This window comes from Fusarium venenatum (assembly GCF_020744135.1).
Source record: "Fusarium venenatum strain MPI-CAGE-CH-0201 chromosome Unknown EDB82scaffold_3, whole genome shotgun sequence".
NCBI lineage: Eukaryota > Fungi > Ascomycota > Sordariomycetes > Hypocreales > Nectriaceae > Fusarium > Fusarium venenatum.
Genome location: NW_027072131.1, coordinates 3,623,761 through 3,643,622, shown reverse-complemented (window position 1 = coordinate 3,643,622; position 19,862 = coordinate 3,623,761). Strand labels below are relative to the sequence as shown.

General features: G+C 47.6%; 8 protein-coding genes across 8 annotated transcripts; 2 read left to right on the top strand and 6 right to left on the bottom strand.

The window, feature by feature from the left end:
• Positions 1-75: 75 nt before the first annotated feature.
• On the top strand, positions 76-677 carry EDB82DRAFT_526955 (uncharacterized protein; the record flags this gene model as incomplete). Its single annotated transcript, XM_025727479.2, has 4 exons — positions 76-93; positions 192-332; positions 416-551; positions 613-677. The coding sequence occupies 4 exons, from the start codon at positions 76-78 to the stop codon at positions 675-677; spliced, it is 360 nt and encodes a 119-aa protein (XP_025581941.2).
• A 313-nt stretch (positions 678-990) lies between these two features.
• On the bottom strand, positions 991-2,504 carry EDB82DRAFT_506494 (small acidic protein family-domain-containing protein). The gene is made up of 3 exons (XM_025727477.2): positions 2,310-2,504; positions 1,913-2,217; positions 991-1,860 (listed from the first exon to the last, which is right to left on the bottom strand). The coding sequence occupies exons 1-3, from the start codon at positions 2,347-2,349 to the stop codon at positions 1,153-1,155; spliced, it is 1,053 nt and encodes a 350-aa protein (XP_025581940.2). The 5' UTR covers positions 2,350-2,504; the 3' UTR covers positions 991-1,152.
• A 1,021-nt stretch (positions 2,505-3,525) lies between these two features.
• EDB82DRAFT_241567 (uncharacterized protein) lies at positions 3,526-4,725 on the bottom strand. The gene is made up of 2 exons (XM_025727476.2): positions 3,953-4,725; positions 3,526-3,900 (listed from the first exon to the last, which is right to left on the bottom strand). The coding sequence occupies exons 1-2, from the start codon at positions 4,380-4,382 to the stop codon at positions 3,539-3,541; spliced, it is 792 nt and encodes a 263-aa protein (XP_025581939.2). The 5' UTR covers positions 4,383-4,725; the 3' UTR covers positions 3,526-3,538.
• Positions 4,726-7,538: 2,813 nt separating this feature from the next.
• Positions 7,539-8,604, bottom strand: EDB82DRAFT_241534 (mitochondrial 37S ribosomal protein mS41). Its single transcript, XM_025727475.2, has one exon. It carries the CDS (start codon positions 8,467-8,469, stop codon positions 7,726-7,728), a length of 744 nt encoding a protein of 247 aa, XP_025581938.1. The 5' UTR covers positions 8,470-8,604; the 3' UTR covers positions 7,539-7,725.
• Positions 8,605-9,572: 968 nt separating this feature from the next.
• Positions 9,573-13,508, top strand: EDB82DRAFT_431374 (SNF2 family N-terminal domain-containing protein; the record flags this gene model as incomplete). Its single annotated transcript, XM_025727474.2, has 2 exons — positions 9,573-12,363; positions 12,418-13,508. 2 exons carry the CDS (start codon positions 9,573-9,575, stop codon positions 13,506-13,508), a joined length of 3,882 nt encoding a protein of 1,293 aa, XP_025581937.2.
• Positions 13,509-13,630: 122 nt separating this feature from the next.
• EDB82DRAFT_577169 (uncharacterized protein) lies at positions 13,631-15,099 on the bottom strand. The gene is made up of 3 exons (XM_025727473.2): positions 14,839-15,099; positions 14,323-14,768; positions 13,631-14,270 (listed from the first exon to the last, which is right to left on the bottom strand). The coding sequence occupies exons 1-3, from the start codon at positions 14,899-14,901 to the stop codon at positions 13,982-13,984; spliced, it is 798 nt and encodes a 265-aa protein (XP_025581936.1). The 5' UTR covers positions 14,902-15,099; the 3' UTR covers positions 13,631-13,981.
• Positions 15,100-15,641: 542 nt separating this feature from the next.
• Positions 15,642-17,519, bottom strand: EDB82DRAFT_506482 (voltage-dependent anion channel-domain-containing protein). The gene is made up of 3 exons (XM_065608763.1): positions 16,725-17,519; positions 16,503-16,672; positions 15,642-16,440 (listed from the first exon to the last, which is right to left on the bottom strand). Exons 1-3 carry the CDS (start codon positions 17,113-17,115, stop codon positions 15,712-15,714), a joined length of 1,290 nt encoding a protein of 429 aa, XP_065463977.1. The 5' UTR covers positions 17,116-17,519; the 3' UTR covers positions 15,642-15,711.
• A 298-nt stretch (positions 17,520-17,817) lies between these two features.
• On the bottom strand, positions 17,818-19,849 carry EDB82DRAFT_241503 (asparaginase-domain-containing protein). Its single transcript, XM_025727471.2, has 2 exons — positions 19,293-19,849; positions 17,818-19,240 (listed from the first exon to the last, which is right to left on the bottom strand). Exons 1-2 carry the CDS (start codon positions 19,486-19,488, stop codon positions 17,838-17,840), a joined length of 1,599 nt encoding a protein of 532 aa, XP_025581934.1. The 5' UTR covers positions 19,489-19,849; the 3' UTR covers positions 17,818-17,837.
• Between the last annotated feature and the right edge of the window lie 13 nt (positions 19,850-19,862).

Here is a 19,862-nt window from a genome sequence, read left to right as displayed (position 1 = left end):
AAGCTGTGGCGTGAGGTGCGTAGAGTGGGGGCGGGGCCGGTGGGGGAATGAGACGGTCCCCAGTTTCCACCTCCCATGTCCGCTGTGCTGCCCGTAATAAGGGGAAAGGAACACATGTCCCCAAAATTGTTAGCAACCCATTTAACTTACAGGGCCTCTGAAATCTGTCCCCTAGTTGATCTCCGAGCTAGTACTTGAACTTGAACACGCGCAATTTCCATATCCGAAGCAATTCATTTTCTACGACTTATTTCCTCCTATACACTCAATCTTTGTACTTCTGTCTTCTCGATTCCTTCACTCGTCAACACTTGAACCCTTCAGACACGATGGTACGTCGCTAACTCGCGGAACCCTGACTCGACAGTGTCGATCTCATGATGGAGATGGAGCTAATATAATATTCTGTTCGCAGGCGCAAACTCCCCAGCAACGACGACGTAACGAGGCCTTTGCCAAGGGCAATGAGAACAAGATGGGCAAGGCCGAGCAGCAAGTCAAAAAGCGGGTTGAGAAGGTCCAAAAGTCACCCATCTCTATGTTCTGGCTCAGTAAGTATTCGAGCTAACAAAGCTTTGTTATGAAGCTTAACGTATTAACAATACTCTTTAGGTGTCCTCGGCTTCGTTATCTTCGGCGGTCTTGTCTTCGAGGGTCTCTCCCGATTCTTCGGTTAAACCTATTCTTCGATCCAACCTCTCTGTACTACAAAACACAAACACAAAAAACCAAAAACAAACAACACACAAATACCCCAATCAAGCTTCGCTCAAGCGGTGGCATTGTAATTCTTTGGAGATATAAGAGGTGTTGGCAGGCTTGGCGCCGTGCGGTCTACATACGAGCGTGGGTCACCAGTCCACCATCCAAAGGAGCTCAAAAGGGGGCAGGGCCTTTACTGTATTTCATTGTTGGAGCAGCTGTCTTGATATCAAATGGAACTTGACTTGAGGAGAATAGGCGCAAACTGGATTTAATATAAATCAATTTCTTTTCGAAGATTAAAACAAGGGGTTTCTTTCTTTGCCTTTTTGTCTACCCGACGCCATGCCATGAATCATGCGATCAAAATACCAGCCCTTGGTATAAGGGAGTCTGTTGAAGTCTTGAGCTTCGCTCTCCAGCTTAGACCAGCTCCAAGTCCTCAAAGAATTAAGCACCAAGACCGCGGCGCTTATTTCCAGCCTCATTCTTCATCTTCATGCCAGCCTCGAATTGCTTTTGAATATCGGCTTCGGCCTTGGTAGAATCAGATACGCCCTTGGAGGCAGAACTGTGAGCCGCGGGGGCAGCACCACCCACCTTCTTACCTCCCAAGAGTCGTAGGAACTTGGCCTGTCGAGCAGAACCGCCTTCGAGACCATCGACCTGCCACTGCTCAGTTTGAGCAGCGGATTCTTCAGATCCCTTCTCTACCTTGGCTTTGGCCTCGGCCTCTCGCTTGCGCTTCTTCTCGGCCTTCTTAGCCTTCTTGTCCGAAACCTCGGGTTCCTCATCCTCGGATTTAGACTCGTTGGTCTCCTCGTTGGCTTCCTCAGGCTCGACAACCCTCACCTTCTTCTCCTTCTTGTTCTTTTTATCCTTCTTGGAGTTCTTCGGCTCCTCTGCTTCCGAAGGAACATCAGCGACGGAGACGCGGCTTCGCTCGGAACCGGCATTACTCAATCGACGGTGCTTCATAACGATCTCGTCGGCAGGGATGTCTTGAGGAACTTCGTTGGGCTCCTGATTCACAGGAACGCCACCCTTGTCCTCGGAGGCGTCAGAAGCCTCTGAAGCATCAGACGAAGAGGTGTCGGAATCAGAATCGGAATCGTCGTTGTCACTATCCTGTTCAGGCTTGGACTCAGTCGCATTTTTCTATATGGAGCTGTCAGTATGTAGGCCAGTAAGTTTCAAAGGACTACCTTACCTCGGCATCAAGCAAAGCCTGGTACTGAGCAGCAGCCTTCTTTGCCTCCTTGAACAAGGTGTCTGCCTTCTTCTGTAGCTTTTCGGCGCGAGTCTTGAGCTTCGCCTTCCTCTTTTCATCACTCACAACCTTCTTCTTTGCACTGTACTTCTCCTTTCGAGGGTTACCACCAACGACCTTCTTAGCCTCGACATTAACCTTGGCCTTTTCAGCCTTTTCAGCGCGCTTCTCTGCCTTGGCAGCTCGCTTGGCCTTGCGCTTCTCCAGCATGGCTGCCTTGTCCTTTCTGGGCTTCAAGGTCTTGGCTGATTGTCACATAAGTTAGATACGGGTAGAGACATTCGGTGGGCAGATAGAAGTGTGTTAGGAGCAAATTTCAAACGGCAAGTCAACATACCCTTGTAGGCCTTCGCCTCGGGGTCGTTGCGCGACGCCATGGTGCTGACTTGAGAGTTGTAGGAAGATGCGTATCGTAGGATTTGAAGAAATTAGATGCAATACTTTTATTCATAGAATTCCCACAAGGCACAATGTATCGTGAAATCTTGTTATGATGAATGGCGCAAAGAAATTGACGATAGCTTCATGGAATGCGCTTTCCTGGCAGAATCACTTTTTCTGCCGGGCGGTAGGAAAAGTGACAGGGATATAAGCATGGGTGGAGGCAGGAACCACCGGCTTCCCAATTAGGCAATAGCTGGTTTACCTACAAGTATCTATACACCAAACATCCTGTTAGCCTGCTGGTGGGTTGCAGAAAAGTTAGCCTCCTAAGTCTTACGGTACAAAAATAAGTTGTCTAAGAATTATAGTCTAAGTAGCATAAGCTGACCTGCTAATTTCGTCTCTTATGATGCTGGCGGCCAACCTTTCTGGTACCCTAAGGGCCTGTCAGTTTCTGCCCATACATATTCCAAAATTCCATGATTTAAGAATAGTAGGCACTTCTTCGAGGGCCAGAAAAAAAATCTTTGAGTGAGTCAATTCAAGTGGAAGGAACTCGCATATAGATGGCAGTGGGACTCGGGCAGTGATGAGCCTGGTTGAATGGCCTTTAGCTTTTCAACATCTTATTATTATTCACCAATGCACTTCTTGTGAGATAGTATCCTTCAGTTCATAAGTTTACCGACAGAATAACAAGAAAACTTGCATATATGTATTGGAGGTATTATTAGGTCAATGAATCAAGTGTTTGTCCGATTGTGTGGAGTTTACCCTCCTTTCACCCCCATCCCCAACACCAGTAATAAAGTACAATAAGTAACAGTATTTTACAACATGATCTATAAATAGAACAAGAAAAAGAAGGAGACAAGGTGAATCCTTTTATCTTAGTATTAAGTTTAGTTCCTCGACTTGTATGGCCATCCCTGGTCGTCTTGTATTATGTCGTCTCAAGTCTCAGCCGCTTCCAATAATAGAATTTTGTCCCAAAAAACACCGAACGTGTATAAAAGAGCGGGGTGTTTCGAATGGAGCTCTGGAGAAGAGTGTGTGTAGTATTTCGTATAATAGCATTAATCGTGAGACACCAATCTTTGTATGTTAGTTGCTTCACTGTACACATTGTTAGGTGGCGTCTTGAAGAAACAGGGAATGACCTTACAGTAGTTTTATCTCAGTTTATTGCTCTGGGCTCGGGTTGTACAGGTAGTAATCGTCATAGTACATCTCATCTCCTCCATTGCTCTCGCCATAAGCCTGTTGCGTCCATTGCGCGTTGTAGGACGGTGAAGCCCCGTATGTAGCTGTCGCAAAGCTATCGTCTGCGCTGTGTGTTCCTCTCCTACTGCTGCTGTGTCGACTCTCAGCCTCTTGGCTTCTCCCTATAAAGGGACCAATGTTCATGCTGCCCCACGGAAGACCCGAGGGTTCCGAGTAGGAGCTGAAGTCATTGGCAGAAGGAATCCGATAGCTGTTACCAGCATATTCCTGGTTTCGAGAATCTCGCTCTGTTCTCTCCTTGTTTTCTCGTGCCTTTTCTCCTAGACAGTTCTATTAGCGTCTTGAATACTCATATGCTTTCAGAAATCTTACGGAATTTGCGCTGAGCGATTCGGTTCTGGACTCTTCGTCTCTCTTCAGGATCTGTGATTTCTGACCAGTCAAGATCATCTATTGGGGTCGACTTTGACTTTTTAGAAGAATGTGATGACGAGCTGCCCTTGTGTGAGCTATGAGAGCCATGTGAGCTATGAGAGCCATGCGAGCTGTGTCGTGAGCTTCCACCCATCTTGCTCTTTTCAGGGGGTTGCGAGTGCTTCGCTGAAGACACCTTTTCCTTGTTCTTGGCAGTCGAAGGAATTGACCTTGTCTGATGTGGTGTTGCAAGATTTGAAGAATGGGAGTGTTTGTAGCTTGACTTCTTCTTTGTCGAAGTCTCTTGATTTGTAACCTCAGGGGAAGGACTCTGGATGTGAATTTCTGGTGTTTGTAGATCTGATGGCGATTGCTCCGACGCGGACATCTACTCCAAGAACTTCATATAGGGAAAATATTCAGGACCCAGAGATCGTAACTGTTGATACCAGTGGCAGGATAGCATCTAAGATACAGAACTTTGGTGTATGAATTAGAGTTGTTGTTCAAAGAGATTGGTGCTGTCAAGAGAGTATCTGGTCCAAATAGTGCTGATACAGGACACACCTAATTCTTGGATCATGGGGATATAATAATAAACAATGATCAAGTAAAAGGATTATGTCTTGTCTTGTAGTCGATTCAACTTGAGGCTCTTACAATAGTACATAAACAAAAGTTGAAACTAAGGGCAAGGCCACATACATGTATCTATAAGGCAACAACATTTTTAAGAAGCCTAGCTAAACTAGAGAAACACACCCTGGACAGTTATAGGCTGTACCTTAGGAACCCAGTAACTATGACCAATGCGACAGCGGGACGGGGGAATCGGCCAGGACCGGGGGTGAGGCTTGACTGTTTCTCGAGAATTGGGTGTGAGGTAATGGAGGGTCAAGATGAACGGCGGACTTAGGTAGGCGGAATTGACGTATGGAGATTACGAGTAGGGCACAAGGCAAATGCGTATGGGAAATTTGGCCATTGGTGGATGCAAGTCTACACTTGGTCGCATAGGTTAGACAGCAGCAGTCGCTTGACTAACAAGGAGGATTCGCATCAGCCCTGGAACACTCTACAGGGAGCAACTTATGCTTAGAGCATAGCACCCGAGAAAGTCTAAGCCTAGGATGGTATTAGGTATCGAATGGGATGCGAGCAAAGGGGCGTGTGGGGGTATGGGATGTGACAGAAAAGTTGTTTGGCAAACGATATCAGATCCGAAATCCTCCTTGGTGACTGAGGCCATGAGGTCTCGTGGTGCACAGAATACGTATGCGTATACTATCACAGTCCAAGAGTCGTGGAGCTGGTTTATCTGCTGTACGTCAGGTCAGGTACATACATGCAGATGTTTAGACCCATGACGGCGTAGGAGTCATACTCGAGAAACCTTGTAATCACTCACCTGCAGTACCTGAGTTACAAACGTTCCCTGGCCTTCCCTAAACTACCTATAGTCTGGGCCAGCTAATTCAAGTAAGACGAATTGGGAAGTACAGTACGTATGTGCCCACGTACAACATCTGCGCCAAAGAGCTGTTTAATGAAAGAGAATACGTATGTATCTTCTGCACGCGCATCCTCTGCAAGGTCCCTTGTCTTGTGCATTTGCAACCTGTCATGCCCTGTCATGCAGGATTCACCCACCAACCTTGGCTGTCAACTCTGAGACCGGGTGACTAGCGATGAGAAAATCCGCGTTGCCAAGCCACTCGCCCTGAAATAGTGAAGTAAACGGGTATCATGGGCCGAGAGCGAGATATACGACAATGACGGAGGAAACAGTCAAGGAGCGCAGAGCCTAGTTTAGTTTCCTGCCACGAGGGAACTGAATGACAGGAATGCGCTAGAAAACGGACCCTTCTCAATTGAGGGCATGGGATGGTGTGGCTTATACGGTACAAACAAGTACAACTGACTTGAGGCATATTGATTTAATTACCTTGTGACCCAATTCTGTTTTTGTGAATTCGTGAGTTTAAAACTCAATTCCAATACTAAATATTTAGGGAACTCGTTTCACCGAATCCTTGCAATTATGTCGCTGTCGATCCGAAATTCCCGGATCTTGCGTGCTAGGGTACTCATAGACGAGAAGGACAGGGGTCTCTAAGAGTCATCGCGTTAACTTAGGAACCACTGTACAACTAAAACGTTATTAGGAACGGCCTCTGTCCCGAGGATTTGGACACGTTTATTAGCTGAGATCATTCCTGGACCTGCAGACACTGTACATTATAAGTATCTTGCACACCGTCTAACAAAATGCTTCACAATGCGGCCGTTGGAATTATCGGAGAGTTCCTGAAAGGGTTGCCTTGCGTAGTCTAACTCGCTGCCTTGAGGCTTCCACATCATGACCTGTCTCATATCTATGCATAATTAGACAAGATATAAGGACACGTCGCTATTATCATTGCTAGGCAGTCACTTAGATGATGTCAAGTTTGAACCTATCTTCCTAGTCCGAGCCGAGCACCGACACTGTCACTTTCCAGCCCTACAGGAGTAACAACCATTACAAGTTCGCATTCGCACGGTATCCTTCAATGACATACCTCTGTGGAGGGTTTAATGCACTGCATCAGTAACATGAAACAAAGATATTCGGTCTCTCAAGCATAAAAAAGAGTCATACTGTACAGTGGGAAATGACAAGATGACTGTACTGTAGCCCAGGTACATGCATGTCCCTCCAAGGGCGTGCGTGACCAGTGCAATATGGCGATCTGCCGTCGCTAGAAAACTCCCAGGAAACGTCGGTTTATTCAGGGTTGATTATCAATCAAATGAGTGACTTTCAACTCGTCTTGGTTTGTTCATACGTTGTATTGGTGATATCAGATGATCGACGTCCATCTTCTGGCGATACGACCTTGGTGTAAGCCAAATTTAGGCAGCCTCTGCAATATTGCATCGTGCTAAACTTCACCTGAACTTGACACTGGAGGGACAGGGTTTTCTATTTGCCCTCATCCGCCATGTCCAGTATGCCAAACAAAGGTTCCTCGATAGCTGAAACTCTAAGGCCATAGGTTGGGGGCCACCACTAATGATTCGTCAACTGATCAATTGGGTGGAAAATGTGAATAGATACATGATGGGAGTGCAAGACACTTTAAACAATTAATCAGAGAAAGAAGGTTGTCTGATGTGCAATTCACAACTAATGAACTACCTCTAGATGAACGTTGATATAGTGTAAGTGATACATTTAAAACATCTGGCTGGGTACAGGGTATGGGTAACGTACCCAGTTTCATAACCAGTGACAGCAACAACCACAAACTCATGGCCTGGTTTTCCTACCGAGAAGATGTATAAATTAAAAACGTGACAGAATAACTTTCGACTGCAAGTTAGGGATGATGGGGATACTGGGGATACTGAGTCATAAGCGTCAGACATGTATTTGAAATCCATGAGTTCACAATGGTAGCACCAGAAGCATAATGGATGTCAAGGAGAGCCAGCCTTTCCAGCATGGATGCCACAATACGGTATCTGATTTGCCTTTTCAAGACGAGGCATCAGCAGCACGTAGTTTTAGAAACATAATATCATATATCATTGCATCTTGGTCAAGTCTCGTTTCACGACATCAGATAACCCAAGAGCGATGTTCGAGTAAAACATGCTTTTGCTCAGCTGTCCATAAGCCCCAGTCATATCTGCTAAAACTACAGTAGTAAATGTACATGCCGTATCTTTTGGCCGTTGTGCAACTATTACATCTTGGCCAACATCTCAGCTTCACGCTCAGCTCTTCGCTCCGCAGACCTCTTCTTGAACCGGGTCTCGGCCCTTCTGCGCTCACCACCGTCAATCTTGCGACCCTGGCGGTCCTCCCACATCCCTTCCGTGACCTTTACAACGACTCCTGAAGCGCCAGGCAAAGGCTTGGCATAAGGTCCAGCGATCGTCTGGGCGCCCACAACCTTGTATCCGTTTGGTCGCACTAGTTGTGACCCAGCCTGTGCTGCGGGCTTCGTGCTCTTCTTGGTAGAAGTTTCGGCAGCTTCACCCTCCGCAGGGTCGATATCGTGGGGCACGTTAACAACCCATTTCGTGTCTTTCAAGGTCTGTGGAGGTGGTGTTGCAATCCTCAGAACAGCTTCTCCGTTCTTCACATGTTGGAAGTCCCCACCAGGTCCCAGGGAGCCCTTTCTGTATTTCTGCATCCAGTGTAGAAGGTAGCGGCGGTTTCTTGGTGGTTCGATGCCCAGCTCCTTCAGTTCCGGCGAGGTGAGAGAGAAGAGAGCGTTCCATGAGGGGAACTTATTGGCGTATTTGTTGAGGCCGCGGCCGATTAGGGTGAGGAAAGTCGGCACATCGGGGACGAAAGGCACTGGCTTAGGGATCGGGTGCGCAGGCCGTGTCTTGTGAAGTTGTCGGATTTGTCCTGTCCTTGAAAAGGCGCTGCCGCTCTGCAGAAGCAAGCCAAACGTTGACCTGAGTCGTTCGCCCTTCATTTTGCTAGACACATGATATTAGAATTCGTAGACTGAGAACGAACCGGACATGAAGATCGAACTCACAGTGTCCAATGGGTTGAATGTCAACCAGTTCAGCGCCTCTCCAGAGTCAACGTCAAAGTCTCACAAGCCGATGAACGTTGATCTCGAAATTTGACAATGGATCTCCTTATGTCAGCAAGTGGCTGACAGTGCCACATTGAGGTGTGGCGCGTCCAAACAAGGTTTCCAATTGGCTCTGCGTGGGAACGCGCTAGGCTTCCACCCTCGAGGACCTTCATTGCTCTACCTTCTTTGTCCTTTCTACAATTTCATCAAACCGGAGTTGCCATCAAAAACACCACCAGATTTGAAGGCGGTGTTATTTTCCATCCAGAGCCCTTCAAGGGTAAATGACAGGAACAACAAACTCTAGTGATGGCTCGAGCAAAGCAAACAGCCAGGCGTCCTGCCCCACACCCTGGCGTTCACTTACATGTTGGAATCGATGGTGAGTTCTTCTTACACATGCATACTTTCTCTCGACTGGCAATAGTATGAGAGACAGTATTATTTTGTAACCACGGATAAATTTACTTTTCTTGTTGGAAACTTAATTTTTTTTATTCTGTTCAAATGTTCAAACACCTATGGGTTATCATAGCCAAATTGTGAATCCTTCTTTCTTCTTTGTCCATGTTCTTGAACACGCTTGCTCACTTCGATCGATAGATTTAATACCAGAATGTCTTGTGGAACGCTTGGTAAAGATTGCGAGCTCTGAGAATGAACCTTCAGCGCAAACCCCCGAGCCGCCTACTAAGCGGCGCAAGCTAGATACCTCTCTTTTAGTCGCAAAAGCCAATTTCACTGTAACCCGACAATGCACAGCGTCTTCCCAAACATCTGTTTCCTGCAAGGAGGTTGAGAAGTTTATGAGAGTTTCTTTGCGTGACAGCCGGCTGTTCTTTTCTTCATCTAAAGACTGCCCAGTTGATCCTTTCCGCGCAACCATTAGTCTCCGAAGATTGGAATCAGACAACCATGTAAAAAATCTGAACCACCTATCCCAAGACTCTAACCGACCATCTCGGCCTAACGAACTATGGACTACAGTAGATATGAAACTTGAATGGCAGGGAAAGCGGGTTAAATTGTCATTTTGCTACAACTTTTACTGGAACGATTCTCCGTCACTTCACTCACACCAAAGATCAACCACGGATCGCACGGAAAGTCAGAAACTCATCAACTTCATATTACGCGGCTCTCCCTCAGCTAGTCTACCGTTTCAACCAGGATGGTCCCCTATGGACTTTTATGACGCTGCTTTTGTCCCTCCAAAGGACGATAAAGTAGCGGAAACTATTCAAATCAGTGCCATGGAGTCAACATTATTCCCGTATCAAAAAAGGTCGTTACAATGGTTGTTACAGCGCGAAGGCGTGCAGTGGTCCGAAGCAAGCGGCGGCATTGTCCCATACACAGCCAGCGATCGAGAGAACGTATACGACTTCGAGAAATTTGCAGATCTGAATGGGCAAGAATACTACTTGAGTGAAACACTTCACACCGTCACAAGAGACCTGGCGCTATTTCGGGAAGCGGAAACCTCAATCAAAGGCGGCATTCTGGCCGAAGAGATGGGATTAGGCAAAACCCTGGAGGTTCTCGGCTTAATCATGCTTCATGCAAGATCAAGGCCCCTGATACAGAGCACCGATGAGGCCCAAGCCAAACTCACGCCAACCGGAGCTACGCTGATTGTGACACCCCCATCACTTAGAGATCAGTGGGCATCTGAGATTAGTCGCCATGCTCCTGGCTTGAGCGTCGAGGTTTATGAAGGCCGGAAGAGCATCGCAGACGAAGACGAAGAGTATGTTGTTAACGAGCTTGCTGGTCACGATGTAGTCATCACTACCTACTCAGTACTTTCTTCCGAGCTTCACTATACAACTGCGCCCCCGGAACGCTCGCGTCGACATGCCCGAGTGTACCAGCGACCGATATCTCCCCTTACCCAGATTTCATGGTGGCGTATTTGCCTAGATGAAGCACAGATGATTGAAAATGGCTACAGCCAAGCGGCCAAAGTGGCTCGTGTTATCCCTAGAGTCAACGCTTGGGGTATCACCGGTACTCCTGTGAAGAACAGTGTTCAAGACCTTCAAGGCTTACTGCTTTTCTTGCAATATGAGCCATACTGCTCGATGAACAGCGCCTGGAATCATCTACTACATTGGAACAAGTCTGGTTTCCAGCGTTTATTCAACAAGGTCACTCTCCGACACACGAAGTCAATGGTCAGAGACGAGCTGGTCATCCCTCCTCAAAAACGCTATGTTATCAGTATGCCGTTCACAGCTGTCGAAGAGCAACACTATCAGTCTCTTTACCGGGACATGGCACAAGCTTGCGCATTGAGCCTCGACGGAGCACCGCTTGTGGAAGACTGGGATCCGGATGATCATACAGCTAGCATGAGAACTTGGCTGGTGCGGTTAAGACAAACTGCATTGCACCCTGAAGTTGGAAGCTATAACCGTCGAACACTCGGTAATAACAAGAACCGGCCGATGAGAACTATTGATGAGGTCTTGGATGCAATGCTCGAACAGAGCGAAAGCGCCATTCGAACGGATGAAAGGGCTTATTTGACAAGTCGACTCACACGGGGCCAGCTGCACGAAAATAGCCCACGAGTACAAGAGGCTTTGGAAATTTGGAAATCGGTTCGCGACAAGACTCGAAAGCTCGTTTCTGATGCGCGAACAGAGCTTGAGACATTGCTAAAAGACCGGAGGGGTGGAGGTTCTGCAGTTGCCAACGCCGATGACCTTGGTATAGAGACCGATGATGACGATGTTGAAGTTGAGGGTAAGGGACAGTTAAACGAAAGCCGACGGCGTCTCCGATCTGCATTGGAGATGGAGCACAAAGCTGTCTTTTTCTGTGCGAATGCATACTTTCAGATTCGAGAGAACCCTGAAATGGTTGAGCCGGATTCCGAACGTTTTCATCAGATGAAGAAGTTCGAGGATGATGGATACGAAGAAGCGAAAGTGATCCGTAGAGAAATTCTACGCGAATCCCACCGCAAAGCAACTCGATCGATGGCCAAGCTAGCACAAAAGGCATCCGAGCAATCTTTTGTCGAGATCCCAGACCTCACAGTCAGCGATGAACGGGGCATCGAGAGTGGTCGCATCCTTGATGACTTGGAGACACTGTACGGCGAATTGAATAACCAAGCCAATCTGATCGACGAGTTGAGGGAACATATTGTTGGGCTACTCCTGAAACCCTTGGTTGATGAAGAAGGCGACGCTGAAACAACTGGCGAAGAATATGGCGAGTCAGCTAAGATTCAAGACGAGCTTATGGTATATGTTCAAACTCTTGGAGCCGTCATTGCTGATCGACAGGATGCTCTGACGGGACAGACGAATGAGTTGATCAAACACGAAACAAAAACATCGCTGAAACTGGCAGAAAGCGGCAACGGACCAGCTCCAGAGAAATTAATTGATCTTATGATATTACGAGACCAGACGAAACCGAACTCAACATCAATGAGAAAGGTTATCGGCGAATTTCGGGCCTTGACATCAAAACTCTCAAAAGATACAACACGAGGTATCATGGAGGGCAGAATTGTAGATCGACAGCTCAGAGCGACACAGGAAATCATGAATGCACAAAGCAAGCTGGCTCTTGAAGCAGAGGTTGACAGCTTCAAGACCATTATGAACCTACGCTTAGAGTACTATCGCCAGTTGCAGGTTGTTTCCGACAGCGTTCTCCCTTACGAGGGCCCTCCTGTTACCGATGCAATTGAGAAGAAGATGAAGGAGACTGAGGATAACTTCCACCAGAAGCTTTCTGCAGCAGAAGCCAAACACAGATACCGTAAGTGATTTACAAGCCCCTCGTTCCCATTTGACTAGCTAACTTCCCTGTTAGTTCTGCATCTCAAGGAAGCAGGAAACAAGTCTAACGAGCCACGGATGTGTGTTATCTGTCAGACCTCATTCACGATCGGTGTCCTTACCGTATGTGGTCATCAGTTCTGCAAAGAATGCATGATGCTATGGTTTAAATCGCACCATAATTGCCCGGTGTGTAAAAAGAAGCTGAAGTCTTCTAATTTACACGACATCATCATCAACCCCCAGCAGCTTAAAATACACGGCGATAATCCAGACCAAGTACTTGACGGCACCGAAAGCAGCCCGCAACAAAAGCAAAATAGACTTCAAAAAAAGGCAGGGATTTACTCAGAGTTCAACGCGGATAAGCTGGCCGAGATCCAAAATATTGAGTTGGGCGGACCTTCGTTTACTACAAAGGTTGACACCCTTGTCAAGCATCTAATGTGGCTAAGAGAATCAGACCCCGGAGCAAAGTCAATCGTTTTCTCGCAGTACAAGGGATTTCTGGGGATTTTACAGAATGCTTTCGCCCGATTCGGGATTGGGCATACGTCCATCGACGATTCGGGTGGCATCAAACGTTTCAAAGAAGATGCTTCGGTTGAGTGCTTTCTCCTCCATGCTAGAGCGCACTCCAGTGGCCTCAATCTCGTTAACGCAAGTCATGTCTTTCTCTGTGAACCCCTCCTTAACACCGCTCTTGAGCTCCAAGCTATCGCACGTGTAGACCGTATTGGTCAGATACACGAGACAACTGTGTGGCTTTATCTGGTATCCGGCACAGTTGAGGAGTCAATTTACAATCTCTCGGTACAAAGGCGAATGGAACATATGGGCCGTGTCAATAAGGGAAAATCGAAGGAGTCTACTCCAGAGCTACTCGATGCGAACATCGAGGCGGCCAACACACTCGAGCTGGAGCAAGCCTCTCTTGCACGCCTGATGAGCAAGGACAAAACAGCTGGTGAGAATGTAGAGGAGGATGATCTGTGGGAGTGCCTGTTTGGGCATGTCGCTCGTAAGGGCGATGGATCTGAGAGGGATACCAGGGCACAGGAAAAGGCCGTCATGGGGTATCTGGCAGCAGAGGCAGCCGATGGAAGGAATAGTACTGCCAACTAGACACAAATTTGATAAACGGTAGTATTTAAATAGGGCCTAGATGTACATGATGAGTTCGGAGAAGCTATATGCATGACTGTCAAGGTAGAGTAAGATTTATATCATTTTTAATTTAACAACTATCCCATTATACTGATGTGAAATACCTAATTTTGAAGACGTACTCTCCAGGTGCTGCAGGCATCGCACAAAGTACCATATGAATTGATAACCATCACTTAAGGCTTGTCATCAAACATTGAAAAACATCATTATCATTTATTTGATGTTCCTTGTAGTACATGTAATATACAACAGATGCTTTTAGCCTATACCCTGGTCTTTTTTGACGCGTTGGATCGTCCCTGATGATACCACCGTCCCCAGTCTACCTAGGCAAATGCGTCTCCTATCCATGAAACTTGATACATGGCTTCGCTACACAATACACGCGCATTATAACGCGGTGGGTGGAAAGAAGATGTTCCATCTCTTTAGTCAACTCGCTTGACCTTGGCGCTGGCGCCAGACTTGACACGTCGGGCAACAGGGCGGTTGATGTGGTGGTCAGGGATCCAGCTCTCGTCGTAGTCTTTGCCAGAGACGTCGGCAATGGGGACGGCCTCGGAACCGGAGAGGGGCTCGGCAATATCGACGGCCTTCTTGGCCTTCTTGTTGGTGCGGGGGCGCTTAGCCTGAGGGAAGAGGGCCTCGATCCAGGTCTTGTAGACGAAGTAGAGAGTGCCGGCGAAAGCAGCAGAGAGGAAGAGGTAGAGGAAGATGCTGAAGGCGTTGTTAGCTTGCTCTTGGGATATGAGAGGAAAAGGAATCTTACATCTGAGGGTCGAGGAAGCTAGTGGGGGCCTCAACAATAGAGGCAGAGCCATTGTGGACCAGAACCTCGTGGAGGGCACCGTTGGAGTCAGAAACGAGAGCCTGGAGCTCGATGCGAACCTCCTGGGGCTGCATGTCCTGAGCGAAAGAGAAGGGAAGCTCCTTCTTCTCGCCAGCGGGGACCTCAATGTTGTACTGGACGGCCGTCAAGTTGCGGACGATGCTAGCGTAACGAGGGCTGTCCTCGGGAAGGTCCTTAAGAGTGTTCAGAGAGCCCGAGACGAAAGAAACCTGGATGGGGTTGGCGTCCTGGTTGGTGACCTCAATGACAGCCTTGGTAGGGCGACCGTTGACGAGCTTTACGCCGAGAATGTCGGTTTCGGGGAAAGTAGTCTTGATTTCGGCCTTGAGGGGAGCCTTGGGAGCGGCATTGGCATCAGGGGCGTCCTAGATAAGGGAAGATTGTTAGTCTTTTCTTTCTTTTCTGATGCGATTGGAGCTGTCGCGCGACACGTACCTGGGCGACGGCGCTAAAGATGTGAGATGCCACGAGGGCAAGGAGAGAAGCCTTGAAGAACATGTTGGATATAACCTATAGAGAGAGCCGACGAGGAGATGGGGGATGGAAGGAAGAGAAGAGGGAAAAAGAGAAGCTGGTGGAGATGACGGAATATGGGGAAATCAGGTTCCAGCTGTGGGTGTGACAATCTGGCCTCAGCATAAGGATAAGGACCGGATATGGGAGGCGACAGAGACATGCATGGAACAGGGGTGCTAGCTATGGCTACTGTGGAGTAATTCTTAGGTTGAGATTCGAATTGCTTCTTTAGTGCCAACCGAGCTAAGCTCAGTGGAGGTTTCAGCAGGGAATGGTTTTAGAGCTGGAGCTGGAGCTTGAATTAGGGGACTTTGTCACTATGATGGGAGAGCTAAGAGAAGCTTGGATCAATTGGGGATTGGAAGTGTTTGTTGGATCTCAAAGCTATGACACTTGGACCGAATCACGTTTAACGGTATCTATAGATAGCTAGTTGCTCAATTGATTGTTACTTTTGAGGCTCTAGATAAAGCAATGGCAGTTTGACTGTACATTCCCAAATGACCAATGGGAAATGTGGGACATGTCCGGAGGCTCCCCTGTTCTGTCTTCCGTATTATTCGGCCCCGCTCCGGGTCGGTATCTTATATTCATATTGAACTCAAGTCAATATTCAACCGCCTAGTATTTGAGCATTATTCTAGTAGCTACAAGAACAATGAAATGAAAAGTGTTAGTTTGATAGAATGACCGTAGTACTGAAGAGTCTTCACCCTAATTATGTACTAAAACGATGTAAATAAATCTATCGCAGGGAATTAAGAATATGTACACGTGTGTATAACCTTGCGTCTAAGCTGGAGAATCTTCAACCTTTTCAACCTTCCCAGTTTCCTTCGTTTTTTTCTCCCACGCCTCAACCGGAGGCGGCTGAAACAGTTCACCGTTCAAAGTTGCCCTGATAGTCATACAGGCCACCATGATCCATAGCAAAGTCTCAACGACCGAAAATATGGTTCCAAGAACCTTGAAAAATTGCGAAGGAAGCTCTTGTGCCAAAGTGGTGGTTGAAACAGTAAAGACCCCAAGAGGGAAAGTAAACGCCCACCAGGAAATACTGAACTTCAATTCGCGCCTGACAATGGTGGCGAGGGCGAAGAATAACCATGAGATGGCGAACCCCCACATTATGAGGGCTGTGAGGATGCCACTAAGATAAAAGAACTGTCCTGCGATGGGCGCCATGGGGATGAAATCGTTCCTTTCAAAGATTTTTAAAGCGACTTTGCCCAGGAGTTGAATGGCTGCTGCGCCTTGGCCGAGAGGTCCGATGGCGATGAAAGATGTTACAGCAGCCTGGCTTGGAAGGACATCGTGGATCATGAGTCGATTGTAGTACATGGCTAGGATAAGAACTGCCATAGGTACACTCGTTCCCCAGAGAATATAACTGGTTACAAGAGTCCAGATAGCATGTTGATCGTTGGGAAGGACATTGGCCACTATAGCCCCGGAGCCAGATGCGACAATGTCAGCAATGATAGGGAAAAGCCATGTGGGATTGGCTTGTTCGAGTGCAATCTAAGTTGTCATAGTGTCAGTAATCAGAAGTAATACGGGAAATACTGAAGATTTTAACTTACACCCTCGGTGCGCATGATGCAATGGGGTATGTAAAGGCTGCAGGACATAGCCATTACAATGTCTATCCACCAAAGAGCCCAGGCAAGGTGTGCTGCGTTATCACCCCAGGCCGGGACACATACAAAGACGATCATGTTAATTATAGTCGCGAGTCCAACAGGAATTGTTCCTAATCAATTATTAGTCTACTATCCCGTCAATTGAACATAGTAAACACTTGCCAAGGAAAACAGCCTGCCCGGGGTGTCGCAACGTCGAAGACCATGTCTCTTTAAAATAGGTATATCTCACGACAGATATACAACTGAACAAGACAAAAAGGGTAATATTCAGACAGAATATTATAACAGATATGTAGAATAACCATTGTCCTTGATAAGGTAGGTTATGCAGCAAAATAGACGTGATGCCAGTGCCCATGGTCACAGTGAACCATGAAGGCCCAAAGTTGACAACAATTCTCCTCCATCCTCGTCGATTCTTGCTATATTTATCGTGTTTTATTTCTTGTAGACTTGTAGGAGCCTCTTGTGGTAATGTATCGGAGCCTGAATATGTGACCTCGCTGGAGTCTAGATCTGTTAGGTTTTCTGGGAGTATCGAGGGAGTCATGATGAGGAAGAAAGGAAGGAACTGAGAAGAGTTCTGAACCCGTTGCCTCTAACGGGTATGGTGTTATTGCGCCTTCGTTACTCCAGGAAGCGCAATCAATCTTATTTAAACAAACATTGTAAGAAATAGTCTCGTTATGTGACGTCGCGCAATCGGCAGTTCGGCTCAACTTTCGACCCACGACGAGTCGTCATGTTTTTCTGACTCCCTGAATGTCTCCTTCTCCTCGACTCATACCATTGAAAATTCAGCGATGGGTGCACTCTTTTTATAGGGATTCCGCGGAGAAGCTATATTTAACTTGGCGGTCGTCCAACCCCGTGATGATCAATTGCCCTGTCAGAGGTTGAAGTCTGTTTCGAGTGGGAACCTTTTGGGTGAGAGCCTATGAGGCCTTGTACTTGTTAGTCAGAGAAATTCAACGTCGGTTCATTTAAACTTGGCGGACAGAGATGACTTGTGCTATTGTGTTGATTCTTTATATCAGGATATACTATTGCACCGGAGAATTCGTAAGTCAATATACCATCTGTATTCAATCCTCAATGTCATAATTTTGAATCCAAAGCGCCGAAAGTATAACAATACTCATCAAATGATCATAATTGTAGGCCAAACTTCGCTTACATCGATCCCCCTTTTTACCATAACCAAAAGTTCCAAACAAGCGATCCGCAACTGACAAACCAGGGAAAAAGAAGAGAAGACATGGTCTGATGTAATCACAATTCATGCTTGCCAAAGTGACTATACTTGGGTGTCACATAACCAGGCATTGTCTCCCTCTCTTCCACCGCCAAGTGCGCACCCGCTATGCGCAGAAGCTGTGCACAGGGCTCCTGGCCTGACTTAACTGCGACATACAGTGGCGAGAGGTTAGCCTTGTTACGTTCGTGTACACTCGCGCCCTGCTGTAGCAGCTCCAGGAGGATTTCGGTGTTTCCAGCCACCGCCGCAAGATGCGCGGCAGTGTTCCCCGCATAATCCGATTGCTTGAGCAACTGCACGCCTTCACCCTGCAGAAGCTCCTTGACAATTTTGAGTTCGCCGTTCTCGATCGCGTAACCAAGTGCCGAGAATGCTCTCTCGCTTGCCGTGAGGTGGGATGCGGCAAAGTCAAGTGAGCCCGCGGGGTGTGAGAAGCTCTGGTGGGCAATCTCTGTCATCTCACCACGCAGCGATCGGGAGAGTTTCTCCTGGATCTCCTTGGTTGATAGGTTTGGCTGGGCGAGGAGGTATGATACTTTGGTGAGGGCTGCCTCGGCAGTAAGATCAAGACCAAAAATGACGCCTGCGCGGCCGAGGACGGTTCCCGGCGCGTACACTGGCGAGACAAAGCCGTTGACACACTGGCTGACATTCACGACGACGATGCCTCGCTCAACAGCGGCCTTAATAATTTGTGTAAGAGGGCCATCAGAGCCACCAGGGATGTTGCCCATTCCAAATGTCTCCAGGATGAGACCCCGAATATCAGGCAGGTGAAGAACAGCGTCAATCATCTCAGGCTTGATACCGGGGAAGACACGCAAACAGGCAACGTGGGTAGTGTCAAGACCCTTTGTAACATGGAATTTCGCGATAGAGGTAGGGCGAAGGACGAGAGGCCAATTGACACTGATGCCGAGACCGTTCACCTTGGCGAGAGGCTCGCTGTTAGGACTGGCGAAAGCCTCAAATTCTGTCGCGGAGACCTTTGCGCTGCGGTTACCGCGGTAAAGATGGTGGTGGAAGAAGAGGCAGACTTCGGGAATGGTGAAAGTTCCTGCGATAATGAGCGAGCCCAAGAGGTTATCGACACCATCGGATTGGAGAGCAAAGATGGGCGCCTGAGAGCCGGTAAGAATGACGGGTTTTCCAAGGCTCTCCATCATGAAAGAGAGGGCAGATGCCGTGTAAGCGAGAGAGTCTGTTCCGTGGAGAATGACAAAGCCGTCGAATAAGTGGTAGTTCTCTTCAACACAGGAAGCCATGGCGTCCCAGTCATGGGCGGAGATGGAGCTCGAGTCGAGCAGAGGGCTGAACTCAATAATACCATAGCGGACATGGCGGTTGTAAGCTGTAGCCGGAGTGCGAAGACTGTCGATTTGAATCTTTGCTCCGTTACGAATGGCAGGCAGGGTGCCTATGAGATGTGAGTATGTGGAGTAAGTGAGTGAGGATATAGTCAGAATTACCTGGGTTAGAGAAGTCATTGAATGACGGGCGAGGGGCCATGGCATTCTCTAGGAAGTTGTCGGTTGGCTGAAGACCGTCGGGGCCTTGCTGCATACAAATTGTTCCACCAGTGCCAATAATCAATACCCGAGACTCTGGGTAGCTGGTCTCGGGGACCACCTTGACGGGTGCACTGGGTGAGCCTGCTCTGCTCATTTTGAGAATATGTGTATGTGTATCTAGTAAAAGAGTCTGCTAATTGACTGAAAGTAGTACGGTGAGAGCGTATCTGTTGTATCGATCAAGTTAGATAAGAGCGGAAGACGAGATAACGACGTCTATGTCGATTAGGACTTTCTGATAGCAATTCACAAAAGATTAATCAAGTGTTGACGAGAGACAATGTTTAATTGAGGACAAGAGGAGAGAGAAATTTTATCTACGGCACGCGCAACGTCCGGGTGATTTACTTAAAGCAAAAAACCTTGTGGACAAAGACGAACGAAGGCCATCAAGTGGATCCGTTGGAGGTTATGAAGGGGTAACAGAAACTCGATATCTCGCGGGGACTGGCGAGTTAGAGATGGTGT